The 15,274-nt window shown below is 38.5% G+C and overlaps 1 protein-coding gene across 6 annotated transcripts in view; it reads right to left on the reverse strand.

Annotated features, from left to right (window-relative positions):
* ZNF385D (zinc finger protein 385D) overlaps positions 1-15,274 on the reverse strand; it is a 417,872-nt gene that overhangs the window by 128,307 nt on the left and 274,291 nt on the right. For all 6 annotated transcript variants that reach the window (XM_064704620.1, XM_064704623.1, XM_064704621.1 and 3 more), the window contains one exon: positions 10,625-10,767. In XM_064704620.1, the coding sequence (XP_064560690.1) occupies positions 10,625-10,767 (143 nt within the window). The remainder of the gene's footprint in view (positions 1-10,624; positions 10,768-15,274) is intronic.

A 15,274-nucleotide genomic window follows, 5' to 3' on the forward strand; every position in this document is an offset into this window, starting at 1 on the left:
AGAAACACGGATTTCCTGGGAAATAACAAGGTTTTGTACATTCTTTAATTAATTTGATTACTAATTTAATCTATATGAATATTAACATAGGATTACTTTAAGCATTCACTAGAGCCAAAAAGAAAGATGCCAGGAAAAACAGTGGTTGCATGAGAATCTGGAATTCTGTATCCAATTTTACTGTCCAAGTCCAACATATGACCCTTGGGGATTTTCTTCCCTTATCAAAAAATATTAGAATAAAATAAATTAGACAGGACACTGACATTAGAAAAATATTTCAATGGAGAGTGCAACATGCAAAGACTTCAGATAAATGAGTTCTTCAGCATGTGCCATTTACCAGCCAACTACTGTGAGTAAAAAGAGTAGAAAAGAGTCCCAAATTTTCCATTATCATAAAGGATAAAAGTGTGCATGAGTTTTAAGGCACATTCTTGAATAGTTGAAGCACTGTTACAGCATGCTATGAATAAACAATTAATGAAGTAACTGTGCTTAAATATGCATTTACTCTTGTGAAATTATCTGTCATGTAAACTCATGCTTTTTTGAAGATATCTTTGAAATTCCTAAGAAAAATTGCAGGTTGTTAAAAAAAAATCTGCAAATAGTTATTCATCTATGTTAGAAACACAAGAGTACCTAGGGTTAGAAAAAATTCATGCCTTACTTTAAATCTTTTCAAATGTCTATCTCATCAACAGAAATAACAGTGATTTTAGAATTTTATCACTTTCTTCATCCTCAGACTACATTAATAAAATCATTGCTTTAAGTAATTCCTTTTCACTTTAATTGCAGCTTTTTAAAAACAGGTTAATAACCATCCATATTTAAGCTGTAGATTTTATGAGTTATACTTATTATGCGAACCATTAAATTTTTATAGTCTTTGCAAAATAAAATAATCATTGATCTTTTTCATCTGAGTGCTATTAAGGCAAAGGGTGTAAACATCAACCAATTAAAACACTATTTAAAATGTTTTAAAAAATGTGTCATAAAATTTAGTTTTAAGTAATTTCACTCATCAAGACTTGACAAATCTGAAGAGTGCTTCATTTAATTTCCTTTATGAAAATGTTTTGTATTCAAAGCAAAACCCTGAGGGACCCTCAGTCCCCATAAAAGGCTGTGCAGTTGCCTTTGCCTTGGGTACTATGGCTTCCCAACAGTAGGCTGGCTCACAGTGCAGTGCCCTCCAGCAAATGTGTAGGGCAGGACAAGATGACTCAAAGTCTATTCTTTAGCTTTTCCTAATCACCAGCTAAGCAAACAAGAATGTGGGTATTTAGATCCTGTTTATTGCCTTAGGAACAAGAAACCACTTAAGTACATTTTTAAAAGACACTGAAAATAAAGTGTATACTATTTAATTTTTAGGTATGTGCAGTTCTTTTCCCAGAGATCACTTCCAGCCTGCAACACTGCTTACAAAAATGTCATCAAGTTTATACTCCATGGCCTACTGTGTGGCCATTTATATGATAGCAGAGTTATGAGCTTGTACAAACAGGGTGTTTGTGGCTCAGACTGTTTAATTATGGACATGAGAATTGGTAGAGAACAGTTAGAATAGTTAGAAGTTCACCCATTCTCATGTGACAAGGAGGATCAGCACAAACATATCTTCCTCAGAGGCAAGGTGCTGAGTCACTGGAGAGTGATACACTGTGTGAAAAATCCTGAAAAAACTGTGAGCTATCAAACAGAGGATGAAAGTGCACGTATGATAAACTCAGCTTCCACAAAGAGCAGCATCTTACCTGCACCCAAAAAGTATATAAAATCTGCAGGTGGGCAATTGACCACCACCACTGAGGTACCCATAAGGACCTTGAATGAGGCCGTGGAACTGAAGAGAGAGAGAGATGGTAGGTGCAGAAGGCCAGACACAGGCAATGTTGTTTCACACATGTTTACACAAAAATCTTCCAGATAATTGAAAGCAGATTAACCAAAGACACACATTATACCCCAAAAGTTGGACAGCAACCAGGAAATGGGTATTTTCTTTGACATTACAGTTACAGAAATGAATTCAAGGATAGGTATAATAATGTTCAGCAAAGTGAAATGACAAAAGCACAGGCTATCTTAAGATAACCTTAAGATTTTCTTCCCAGGAGAACACACACCCTAGAAACCTGAATTTCTTCAGAAAGCAATCATGGAAGGTCAGAGCACCCTTAATTCAAATTTAACTTAAATAAAAATAAAACTTTTTAATTGATATTTTTATGGCATCTACCCATTTGTACTCAACAAACTCCTTGAAGGTCTCAAGGCTACTGTATTCTATGCAATGGGAGGTGACAGCTGCTCATCATAAGCATAGAAGACTGCAGATTCCCTAATTGGAACATAATCCTAAAATTACTCAAATAAATCGTGGTTAATCAGAGACAGAATGGGTTGTGTTGATAGGAATCTGTAAAGATTGTCTGGTCTAATTCACTGCCCTTGGTAAGGACATCCCTCACCAATCAGGTTAAGTCCCACTGAACCTGACCTTGAACACTTTCAGTGATGGGGCAAATTAATATCTTTCATAATAACTTAATTTAATATAATAGAACTTAATGTCTTTTAAGATCTTCATTAACAGCATCGACAGAGGGATTGAGGGCACCATCAGCAAGCTGGGAGATGACACCAAGCTGAGTGGTGCTGTTGACACACCTGAAGGACAGGATGCCATCCAGATGGACCTAGACAAGCTGGAGAAGTGGGCCTGTGGGAATCTCAGGAAGTTTAATAAGACCAAGAACAAAGTGCTGTAGCTGGGTCAGGGCAAACCCTGATATCAGCACAGGCTGAGGATGAACAGATTGAGAGCAGCAGTGTTGACAAGGGCCTGTGGGAGATGGTTGACAAGAAGCTGGACATGGCCCAGCAGCGGTAGCTCAAAGCCCAGAATGCCAGTCCTTCCTGGACTGCATCCAGAGCAGCGTGGGCAGCAGGGCCAGGGAGGGGATTCTGCCCCTCTGCTCTGCTCTGGTGAGGCCTCATCTGGAGCACTGCATCCAGCTCCGGTGTCCCCAGCACAGGAAGGATCTCTTTGAGTGAGGACACCAAGAGGAGGGACACCAAGTTGATCAGAGAGATGGAACATCTCTCCTGAAAGACTGAGAGAATCAGGATTATTCAACCTGGAAAAGAGAAAACTTCAGGGTGACCTGATTGTGGCCTTCTAGTACTTGAAGGGAACTTACAGGGAAGATCAGACAAGACTATTTACAAGAGCATGCAGTGACAGGACAGGGAGAAATGGGCTTAAAGGGAAAGAGAGTAGGTTTAGATTTGATATTAAAGAAAAATTATTTACTGTAAGGGTGAGGAGGCAATGGAACAGGTTGCCCCATGAGAATTACTCAAGGCCAAGTTTGATGAGGCTCTGAGCAATGTGGTCTAGATGAAGGTGTCCCTACCCACAGCAGGGAGGTTAGAACTAGATGATTTTCAAGGTTTCCTTCCAGCCCAATTAATTCTATTATCATATGGTTCTATGAACTTCTCTGGACAAATTGTTCCAATGCATCACCACCCTCATAGCAAACAATTTCTTCCATTGTAAAGCTATCCTCGTTCTTTCTAAAAACATTTCCCCTTGTCCTATCACTACAGGCTCCAATAAAAACTCTCTCCCCATGTTTCTTTTAAGTGCCTTTTACTACTGCTGGGCCAAAATGAGCGCACCCCAGAGCTTTTTCTTCTCCAGGCTGAATAACTCCAACTCTCCCAAGTCTTTCCTCGTTGGAGAGGTGTTCCACTGCCCTGACAATTTTCCTGACCCTCCTCATAACCTGCTTTAATACATTGCTGTCTTTCATGCTGTACCCCACCTGGAGTACAGCATCTTGCTTTAAAGCAAGATGCTGTACTCCAGGTGGGGTTTTATAAGAGTAGAATAGAGGAGAATAGTAACCTCGTTTGGCCACACTGCTTTTCCTGTAGCCCCTGTCTTTCTGGGCCGCAAGCACACATTGCCAGGTCATGATCATTTTTTCATGCATCAATACCCCAAAGTCCTTCTCCACTCAATCCTCGGAGTCCCCAGTCTGTCCTGCTACCAGGGATGGCTCTGACTCTGGTGCATGAACTTACTCCTGGCCTCAGACTTCATGAGCTTCACAGAGGCCCAGTGGAAGCAATTCAAAACACAGACCAGAAGCTCTGCTACAACATGAGATAATTCTAAGGGAAAGGTAAGAAAAATTTTGTTGTTGTCTGGGTTTAAACTTGCAGACGGCCCAAGTACAAGTTGCAAATTTTTTGAGGGAAAAAAACATTTAAAGGAGGATGCAAAGGGACTAAAGTTAGATGTGCCTTAACAGTGCATCAAGTCCAAAGACTGTAACAGCAATGACTCTGGAGACAAGTCCTAGGGATGGGAAACACTACAAACAGAAATAACATCCATGCAGTCATAGGTGACAACTTTTCAGGAACACTCATTTGTACCAAGTCAAAATATAAACTCTCCTCCCTGTGCATGACATGGAGCACAGATCATATATAAAAACAGGCAGAGTATGCCTAGAGATCTCAATCCAGCCTAATCTGACTTAAAACCGGAAAAAGACAAAAAGATTATTTTCATGATGTCTCCTGAGCTGAAAATCTTTCCTCTGCATCAGGAAATCAGTGTTTTACTGGTATTTCAAACAGAACCCAGGGTGTAGCTTAAGGATTTAAGTGTATGGGAAATAAATCTGGCCACTTCAAATGACTGAATATTTCATACGGATGTTGATTCATTCTTGTTTTGCAAGCACCAAATAAAGCATCTGAATTGCCAGGATTTTCTTATGTTTGCTCTTTGCCTAATTCCTGTACTTCTCCTGCAGATTTAATTAAGCATTCTGGGCAGCAATGAAAATGTTATTATAATAAAGAATTCCTGAACTCGGCCATTACTTTTCTATTGTTCCCTATTTGCAAAAACATTCAGCTAAACAACAACAGAGATATAGATTGTAAAGAAGAGTATAGCTATCTTACAGTTCAACCGCAGTGCTATGTAAGGAAATGAAAAAGTCAAGCCCTCTGTTTCTAGGTACCTGTAAATGAGCAGTTACTCAAAGATTGACCCCAGAAACAATAATCCCCTCTGTCTGACAAATGAAAAATTTGGTGCACTACAGTTCTCCACCTGATAAAGGACCTTCTCATGGAAATAACATTAAAAATCAGCACAAACTATATTTTTACTGCCAAGTTCTTCTATATAGGCAATATTCCATTTTGATTCACATCAGACTTAGGCCATTGTGTTGTTGCCTGATTATCCTCTTCTGGAAACAAAGCATTCTGACAGCGTGTCATCACTACTGAACTTGAAAGGATTTTATATGAGGAAAAATAGTCTCGTTATGCTACTCAGCTCAATTAAGTCAGAAAGCATAAAACAAAACCATTGTGTAGTGACTTACAAAAGATTTGACTTTATTTTGTAAATTTCAGGCTGATAGTGTTTTAAAAAACCAACATGTATTTCTGAGTCCTCCTCCAATCTTCGCTATCAAAACATTACTTCTTATTCATAACATCTAGAAAATTGGCACATCATTTCTGCAGCACATATCTCTCTTCTAGATACAATAACTACCCAGGACAAGAGCCTAAGGAAAAGATTTTTTAAATCTCTTCTGACAGCTTTCTGACAGGTTTTCTCTGCATTTCCTGGTATAACCCTTCCCAGAAATACTTCTCAGCAAGCAGGTTTTCTGCACTGTCCATTTCTATCAGCTGTCTGGCCACAATAGGAGAAGACTATACCTACAAACACAAGGTTCACCTCTATAAATAGAAAGTGCAGACTTTGTGCTGCCCTGGAAGCTGCTGGGTTGTTGCTCAGGGCGGTTTTCAGGAAGGTGCAAGGAGCACCACGTTTGCACTCTAACCCAAGCTATCACTGGAGCCCCATGCTATGGGCAAGGGACACTGTTAACTCCTCCTCCTCCTTTCCCATAACCAGGGGAAGGTGAAATAGGAAACTATTAATAATGCACCAGGTATTATTATTATTATTATTATTATTATTATTGGAATAGAACAAGCAAACAGGAAAATCAGGGAACTAAACAAGGATTACTACAGATGGATCATGAGAAACATGTCTGTAGGGTAACAGTTCATTTTCCATCCATGTTTAGTACAACTCTGACATTGACACTGCCTTTTGAAGTCATACTTTTCTAGTCAAAACTGTAGTGATGTTTCTTTCCCAAAGCATGCTTATTTGGAAAAATTTCTATTAGCAACAAGGCTTTCATTTGGATTTAGGGATGAAGCTTTTCAAGCAACACCACTCTTTCTGTTTTTAAGCATTATTCAGATCTTCTACACTGTCTACCTCTTCCTTTACAGATTATGTTCATACTACAAAGTGTGATAAAATATTATTTTAGAATTTTTTCAGAAAGATGGTCAGCATATCCTTCAAAGAATAAACAAACAAGGAGTACAATTCACTGTCCAATTTTCTACCTTTTAATGGCAAATATCCTGCCTTTCTAAACTTTAAATTCTGTCTCCTGTTCAAGAGACTGAAGTATATAATTCTGACAGCTTTGGAAATAGGCAAAACCCAACTTCTGATGAATCTATGATTTGGAGACTACCAAAAAGTCTGCAAAAGATTTTTTTTTCTGTCATAGGGTCCATCAGCTTAGAGCTGATGCTAATATCTTGCAAAACTAAGCATCTCCTCTTAGACCAGAGACCCATCAATATTTTCTACAAGTTATTTAACTTCTAGACTTTGTTGCTTTGTGAAATTTCTCTGCAACAAACTCATGAACAGAATAGGCACATTCACATACAAAGACCCATGCATGCTTAATCCAACTGTTAAAGCTTTGCATCTCCAAGAACTAATTCTTAGATGTACGCAGACTTGCAGCTTCCCCCTCTGCAGATGAAAATGCAGAAACATAACAAATGTTTGCTAAATTATCTCAAACTATTTTCAGAGGAATTTAATTATTTTTCCACTTATCTGAAAATTTTCAAATCATATTTTAAAAGCTAGATAAACATTATTTAAAACCATAGTTTCTTCCATTAAATAAAATTTAGCCATTTAAATCCCATCCAGTTGATTCATCTTTTCAGATCAGATAAACTTGCAGTGAACCTGGGATTCTTCAGGGTCTGTTCCAGTGGGCTGTTTTCATTTTAAACAGCTGTGTTGTCACAATTTCCTTTTACATGTGACTTGAGGGTGCCCATTTGCTTTGCAATTAAGAGGATAGTACCTACAAATGTTCAGCTAACCAGATTGCTAATTGCTGTGTTTGCTTTACACTCTCTCCTATAAACAGAAAATGTTCCTCCTGAAAGGGAATGGTTCAAAGGTTCAAACATTATCTTCCTAACTTTTCTCAGATTACTCAGTTTTTTCTTTTTTTCTCTACTCTCTGTCCGGGGATATTACTGATAAAGGTTTGGCACTCCATGCTATCTCTTCTAGTCTCTGCTACAATGAAAGTTTTTGACTTTGTAGAAATCAGTTCTGAATGTTTTCTTCAGAGGCAGCCAGCAAAAACTGAGCTTGTTTTAGAGCAAAGTCATCAGTAAGAAATAAAACTTTCACATGGAATAAACCGAAGTAGAGTGAAAAATGTTATGAAATACACCTTACTAGGATTATTTGCAATACTTTAGGTTAGTATTTGGTTTTATTAGTTCTTATGTATCTGTCTGTCTTTCTCCACTGGTAAGTTACTTTTGCTTCCACCTCTCCTAATCTTTCTATCCAGTTCATCTGAATCCTCAAATTCCCTGAAGATTGTCTTTTAGATAAAATTAGAAGCATAACTGCTTAATAAATGGGACCATTCCTCTGCAAACATACAATACAATGTCAGCACTTCTATCATGTGATTTCTGAGTGGAATTTAATATATGAGCTGTGAATAGCTTATGACCTGTCCCCTAATGTGGGATTCATCTAAATGTAGATGCAGCTGAGCCAGTCCCTCATTACAGTCTGAATAGATGAATGAGAACTTTCAGGGTTCACTTCACTCCATGCCAAAGTATACATATAGCCTGCATTGCAAGCTACCTTTGTGCATTTTTATCCATGCATGACTTGGAGAAATTGCTGATTTTCTCCATTATTATTTTGTGAAGAAGCTTAGGCTGATTATCTCAGATACCTATGTCCATCACAACCACGTTAATTAGGATTGCGAGAGTCTACTTATTTTCTCTGAAATATGTCTGAACTTTGATTCAAGTTTTCCCTTGGTCATGCTGTTTTCAAGTGAAGGCTATTGAAAAATGGCCAATAAGTGGCCAAAATTCTGCACTTCCCTCTAGCCTTTTGAGAAGTAGTCCAGACATGCTGCCAAACTCATTTGTTCCTGTGGAATTTGTTCCTGTGAGGGTCAAGAGGTCTTTAGAAATCCATTTCCTATGACTCAATATATGACCCTGATGTCTCACTCAAGGGAAAAGCTAATTTATTGATAACACAAGAGAGAACATCCAGTTCAGGTGTTCTGTTATGGACCACTTGGTTGACCTGAGTTTAGCCACAGAGTATAAGTGATTCTTCCACTGACACTGCGTAGGACTGTCAGTGAAGTCTATGAAGATAAAGCATCATCAACAGCTGCAGTCAATCATGAAGAGCAATATTTACAAAGATGATTTTTTGATTAAATGCATTTTTTCTGCCTTACATTCACATACTGAAGCCCCTGCCAGAAGTTGTGTTTAAAGTCTAACATGATGTGTGGGTTAACTTCTTTTTGGGCTGATAACAGCCAGTAGCTGATGTATCCCCAAAAGTTTTTTCGGCTTGGAGAGAATTTCTGGAACTGTACAAAACTACTCAGCTAGTCTATACATTTGGAGGTTGCTGCTAACCATCCCTGGCATATGAGCTAAACATAGCGGCGTTCAATAATGTGCTGCTCACAAAGAAAATGGGAACACGGAGGATGATGCTGCATGTCAGCACACATGATGAGAAGGCAAAGGTCACTTAGCAAGGCATAAACTATGAGCAGCAAGGCAGGTGACAGCAGCTCTGATGACAGCATCCTCACACTCAGGACTGACATATCTGCCAAAGGTGGACTTGGCAGATGGCCACACATCACGGGAAGCAGCATTTTGCATGGGAACAGATTTCAGAGTGCTGTTAAAAAGGGCTTCAAGTCTCACTCCTGAAAACTAGGCTCACTTTACCAGTGCTCCTACCAAATTATATGCTACTAAGATAATGTTCAGGAATAACACGGTTTTGATACTAGTCTATTTTTACATTCTTACTTCCAAATTAATATGACTTATCCACCCCTCCCTCAAAATAATTATAGTAGCAAAGCAGTTTGTGTATGAAGAAAGAAACTGGAAATTTATAGAGTAGCGCAGGATTAACAATTATTAACATTCATCATTAAAATTCCATTTCAGTTATATAATTAAAATATTAGCAAAACAATCTGAAGACTCTGAACCATGGAAAATCCTGAGGAAGAAAAATACAAGGCATTCTAATTGATATATTTTTAAAATTCAGCTGGGCTATTGCATTAATACAAACAGTGATCACAAGGCACAACTGGTTAAAAGATCTCAACTCTAATGCACACTAAACAAGTTTTAAGTTAATACAGAAATTCGTTATTGATTACTATAATTTTTTTTCGAGAATGCGCATGTTCCTTTACTATTCTTAATTATTTTAATTAGGATTTCTGCATGTCAATTAGAATTGGTTCAGAATGGAAGATTCCATCCCCTCTCTGTCTCTCAAAGCAGGTAAGAACACATTTTCTTAAGAGGGTTTTTAGTGTATCTAGAGTATATGTAAATAAGGAAAAGAGCATCAAAAAGGAATTGAAAAGGGGCATAATTATATAAAGTCAAAACTAGCATAAAACCAATGTAGACCCTTTTTTAGAGCATTAATTATCTCAATCTGAAACAGGAAAATTGGAACATTGATGACAAATGTCAGTAAAATAATTAAAATACTAAAGAAGGAATGGGATTTCTATAATTATACATAGCATGACTAAGTAAAAGAAAAAAGGGAGAAATCTACCCTAGTTTAAATCTAAGACATGAGAAATAACACATCTTAACCTGAAAAAAATACCCTGGATTGTTTCCCACTGAACAGCCCATACAGCAGCTAACATTGTTCTCATTCTTACTTCATTTGCCCTGACAGAGTTTTTCTTTTTTAGGCTCTGTAAATTTTTAGTATTTCTCAGGAAGTGCATTGGAGATGGGATGCAGAATCCCAATGTTCTGAAACTTTCCCTCTCTGAGAGGTGCAGTGAACTGTAAGTTAGTGAAGCTCTGCATGTCCTAAATTACTGTGGGAAATTCACAAGCCCTAGGACTGAATACGGCCTGAAACTTTATTGCATGTCACTCGGGATCATATAACTTTATTCCTTCTACATTTCTTCTGACTAACACCCAGGTAGGCTTCAATTTATGGCCCATCAGTGTGTCTGAAAGAGCTATTTGGCCCTCAGCAAGGGAGAGGATATTCCAGGTGTAATGGAGTACATAAAATCCTGCTTTGTGCCCACTTGAGTCTTCCACAGAAGCTGTGGCTCAGTGTAACTGTTGGGAGAGTACTTACTGCATTGAAGTTGGGGAAGAGATTCACTGCTGCAGCAGTGTCCAGAGGAAACGGGAGGAACGGCTTAATATCCAGCGATGGCTGCAGGGGTGGCGCAGGAGGACGCACAAGGGCTGGAAGAGCAGGGCTCTGGCATGTACCACCTGCAGGTACAAAGAGACAGAAAGCATTCAACAGGTGATATGATTACTGAGGGGGGATAAAAGCCAGCATGCACACACACACACAAAGCAACAGTAAAAAGACAATATTTCATCAAGCAAATATATTTTGACTCGTCCAAAAATTACTGCATTAGCGAAAAAAAGCCCAGCTGACTCAGTGGTTGAGTTGGTTGTAATTCTTTGCCAGAAATTGCTTCATGTTTCAGTCTATTGTGATTAGAATTACCTTATAAACCATTTATTTCCATGGACGATCTGGAACAACAGTTCAGCATATGTCTAACTTCCCTTGAGACCTTCAGCTAGTTTCATTCTCTTATCATTTCAGTGCTTCATCCCTACCCTGTTGCTCAACTCTACAAAGGCAGATTACTCAAAAAGATAAAGAACAACTTGCTGTTCAGCTCAGCAAAAGTCATGTAATTTGCAGACTTCTGTTTTTTTAATTAAATGCTCACTCATGGAGACAACAGCGTCCGCTTCAACCTAAACCTCACAAACACAACAAACCTTGCTGCCCCAACAGTTGATCAATACAAATCTAAAAATAACAGTTTCAGGAGCCACTAAAATTCTGTTTATGGGAAGGTACCGATGAACACTTTCTGCTCTTTGCAAGGGGTGGAGCTGATTCAGACTCTGCGCAGCAGAAAGGTCCTCCCAGCTAAAAACCAGCTCTGTGGGAACATAATGCAAATGAAGAAATATCCTTGCATACTAACAAGGCACTACCTGTTTGCAGTGGACCCTATTTTGCTTATTTGTTTGCCCCTGGCCACAGCCAGCCATAAACTGGAAGGATCCAAGTTCATTCTCTGCTTTCAGTGTCTTCTATATTGGTTGCGCTCCAAAACATCAATTCCCTGTTAATTAAAGACTATTTGGATCCTAGGAAACTGTTAAAATATGCCAGTGTTCTTCTAATCCTAGAGGCAGGCAACAGAGTGTAAAAACCTGTTGGTAAGAGTCCAAGAAACATTGAAAAAAAATGAAAGGGGAGTTTTACCCTACTCACTCAACAGGGCCACAGGCATACAGATCAACAGAGGGAGAGATCAAAAATCTGTTTCTGTTTTTCCTCTCATACACGTAAACATTTTATTGGATGAGTTGCATACATCCTTTAAGAGTGCATATATAAAATAGCCAGAAAGATATATGACATCTCTCCATATTTGGCCAGCAAATCTGCTAACAAGGTTTGTCATGTTACACATCTAATTGAGGGCTAAAACCATAGGACTTAATTAACCAGTTGTAGAAGATCATCCAGGTTGTGTTTCTAGATATAAAATCAGCTGGAGCCAAATTTCAAAGACTGTATTTTTTGCCAACTTTCAACTCCTCTGTGAAGCGTTTCACTAAGAATCACTGGTAAATTAAACGTAGAGGATTAGGGGGTCACTGTAATCTCATGATAGTTTTTAATCCCAGGAATAACTACTTAAAGTATAAGAATAACTTATTAAAGAATAACTTTTGGGGTAGTTTCTACATTGTACCTCAATGTAAGTGTATAAGAAATCAAAAGTTTATGAATGCTGCAGCTGAGGACATAGGCAACAGAAAAGTAGAGCACAAGCAGCATAGAATTATCAAGTATCTGATTGCCATTGCTTTGGCAATTGTTACATTACCATGACATGGTTACAAAAACACTGTAAAAATAAATCTAACAGGTCAGAATGATGATAGGGTAGTGTTGAACATGCCAATCATACTACCTTGGAATAGGAAAGACCCATAAAGCCACTTTTTAAAATGCTGGAAATACTTAGCTTTAATTTTATAAAGCTTTCACACACCATGAAAGGAATAAGTCGCTCTTGCTAAAGAAAAAAATACAGATTGCACCTGAGATTGTGCAGAATCACACAGAAATTTCGAGGTGAACATTTGCCTGGTAATAGCAAAGAATTTGAGGCTAATCAGATATTCTATAACTCACAAATGCAAACTGGATTGAGAAATGTCACCTGTGCTTGGGGACACAGCTCGTGGGCTGTATTATCCCAGTGCTACGGAGAAGAGCTTCACAGGTTTGGATTACCTAGAGCAACAGCATTGCTATCCCAAACTCATCTGAGGTACCAAACCATGGAGGATGAAATATTTCTATTCTGTGATCCTTTCCTGTGGCATGACTCGGCACTTGCGCACCTGCTGCTGCCAACCAGTGCGATGCAAAGCCATCTGGGGACGGGAACAAGCTTTAAATGGAAAAATCCAGCCAGCTCTGCAGGACCTTGGCTGGGGCTCAGAGCCTCTGGAACAGAGTTTAAAATCTACCACAGTCCTGGCTACAGTGGCACAGAAAATTAGTATGGTCAGGAGCACAGCTGCTCTCTGTTTTTTCAATAGTGTCAGACATGTCCCTAAATGATGGAGCATGTGAGAGGCATCATGAAATCTGAGCCTTTGCTTAAGAAATTCTCTAATGTTTATGGCTGCAAAAATTAGCTTCTCTTTCCATTTAACATGCACAGAGTTGTAGTCTAGAATCTGCAACAGAAAAACTGAAGCAATGGCAACCATTTTTGTGACTCAGCTTAGCTTGGACAACCTTTGAGAATGCCAGCTTTAACTATTTCCCACCTAATCCATTAGCAGAGGGATGGAGAGGGGTAGAAGACCACTGGGAAGAGTTCTTGAAGAGTGTACAAATTCCAAGTGTTATGGAATGTTGAATTACAATGAAGAATCATAAAATTTGCTTATGACAATTTTGGCATTTTGTAGGATGAGTTTCTCCACAAAGACCTCCATAGCATTCCCTGAGCAAATGCAGCCCTGCTGATCAACACACAGTGAAGGTGAAGGTTCAATGTCAGCCTTTTTACAAGCCTTCTACCAGCAAGGTTTGGATAACATTGACCAATAAAACTAGGATAAAATCCCATAACACTGATAGGTTTTGTCCACAGCCTTCATTTAATGCTCCCTATTATTTTTACCTGAAGTTCACATAGATAACCTTGTCTTTATGAGGAGCATGCTACACCTTAAAATGGAAGGATAATACAGTATTTTCTAATTCCAGTCTTACAAGTTAGTGATGTTAGGGTCTCATGTCTTTCTAAAGAGGATAAGAATCAGATTCTAAATGAGAGATGAATGTTCATATATTTGAGAAATTCACATCAATATTTTTACCTTAATTTTCTTTGTAGGGAGACCAAGAATAACACTACTTAGAAGCTTAATCCGCTCAGCATTTTGTCCAAGTTTGAAGAAATCATTTGTTTCTTTAATTTTCAGGCAATTTAAATCACAGGCAAGATAATCTCTTGGACAGAGGCACTGGCTATACATCCAAAATAAGTGTGGGCATACAAGTTTGGGGAAAAGCTTGCAACAAAGCTTTGCTCCTTCCTATATCACATTGAGCCTGGTTTGACATTGGAGAACTCCTCCAAAGTCAATCAAAGATCACTTTTTTTGCACAGGGATGCAGTTCTGTGTCTCCAGCTGAGACCAGACATTTTGCCCTACCACTGGGTAATCTGGTTTGAAGTACAACACCGTGTTCTGGGCACAGACAGCCCACGTGCTACAAAGGCACGTGAGAAACATGAGGTTCATGCTCTTGGTGACACAGCCCAGTCAGGTGGGTTCTCCTTCTGAAATCACTGGTGATGTGAACTTAATCACCACAAGACCTCTCTTGCCTGAACCAAGGGAATATGACAGAAACAGGTGAAGAAATGATTCCTGCTTGTTGCACCTCAAATTGTCCATTCCATGAGGAATTGGCTCTTTTTAAAAATATTTATGAGTATGAATGAGAACAAATACTGGTGTCTTTCCTTTCCCCTGCTTCCCCTCTACCCCATTTTGACTTTAGAGACCATGTTTCAATGTGGAACTGAAAATAGATTTTAAAATGAGAACCATTCTAATGCATTCTTGAAAAAAAATGGTTCATTTTTAATGTGTCATTAAAAATGCTTAAGTTGTAATCTTATCTTCACAACTTTTTTTGGTGACAATTCTTTACAAAAAGTTAACAATTCTGGGGGAAATTTTGCTTTCAATGAAATAGCACTTTATGAAAATAAAGTTTCCCATATAAATTTTTGTGCACAGTTCACCTAAAATTTTGCTTGGATTGGTGTTAGGTAAAGAGTACAAACAACTGTAAGTACTCACCCTAAAATCTGGATTAAGAGAATCACAAAGACTGAATATACACATAGGAAACCAATAAAAATAGCCCTAGAGTAAACAGACACCATAAAGCAGGGTGGTTTTAAATACAGGATAATTAATAGCAAATTTCCTTAATGTTTTTCAAGGAGGCCAAGATCCCTATTTATCACGTTCCCTAACAAACAGCTCAACAAATTGGCAACCACCTCACCACCTCTTGTTATTTGTGACTTGGCTATAGAGAAAGTTATGTTACATCTTTCTCTGCACAGTCTTTCCTCATGCACACCCTCATTCCCAATCCCTCACATTTAAACTTAACTGCAGATATAGTTTC

Source organism: Zonotrichia leucophrys, chromosome 2 (genome assembly GCF_028769735.1).
Source record: "Zonotrichia leucophrys gambelii isolate GWCS_2022_RI chromosome 2, RI_Zleu_2.0, whole genome shotgun sequence".
In the NCBI taxonomy this organism is placed as follows: Eukaryota; Metazoa; Chordata; class Aves; order Passeriformes; family Passerellidae; genus Zonotrichia; species Zonotrichia leucophrys.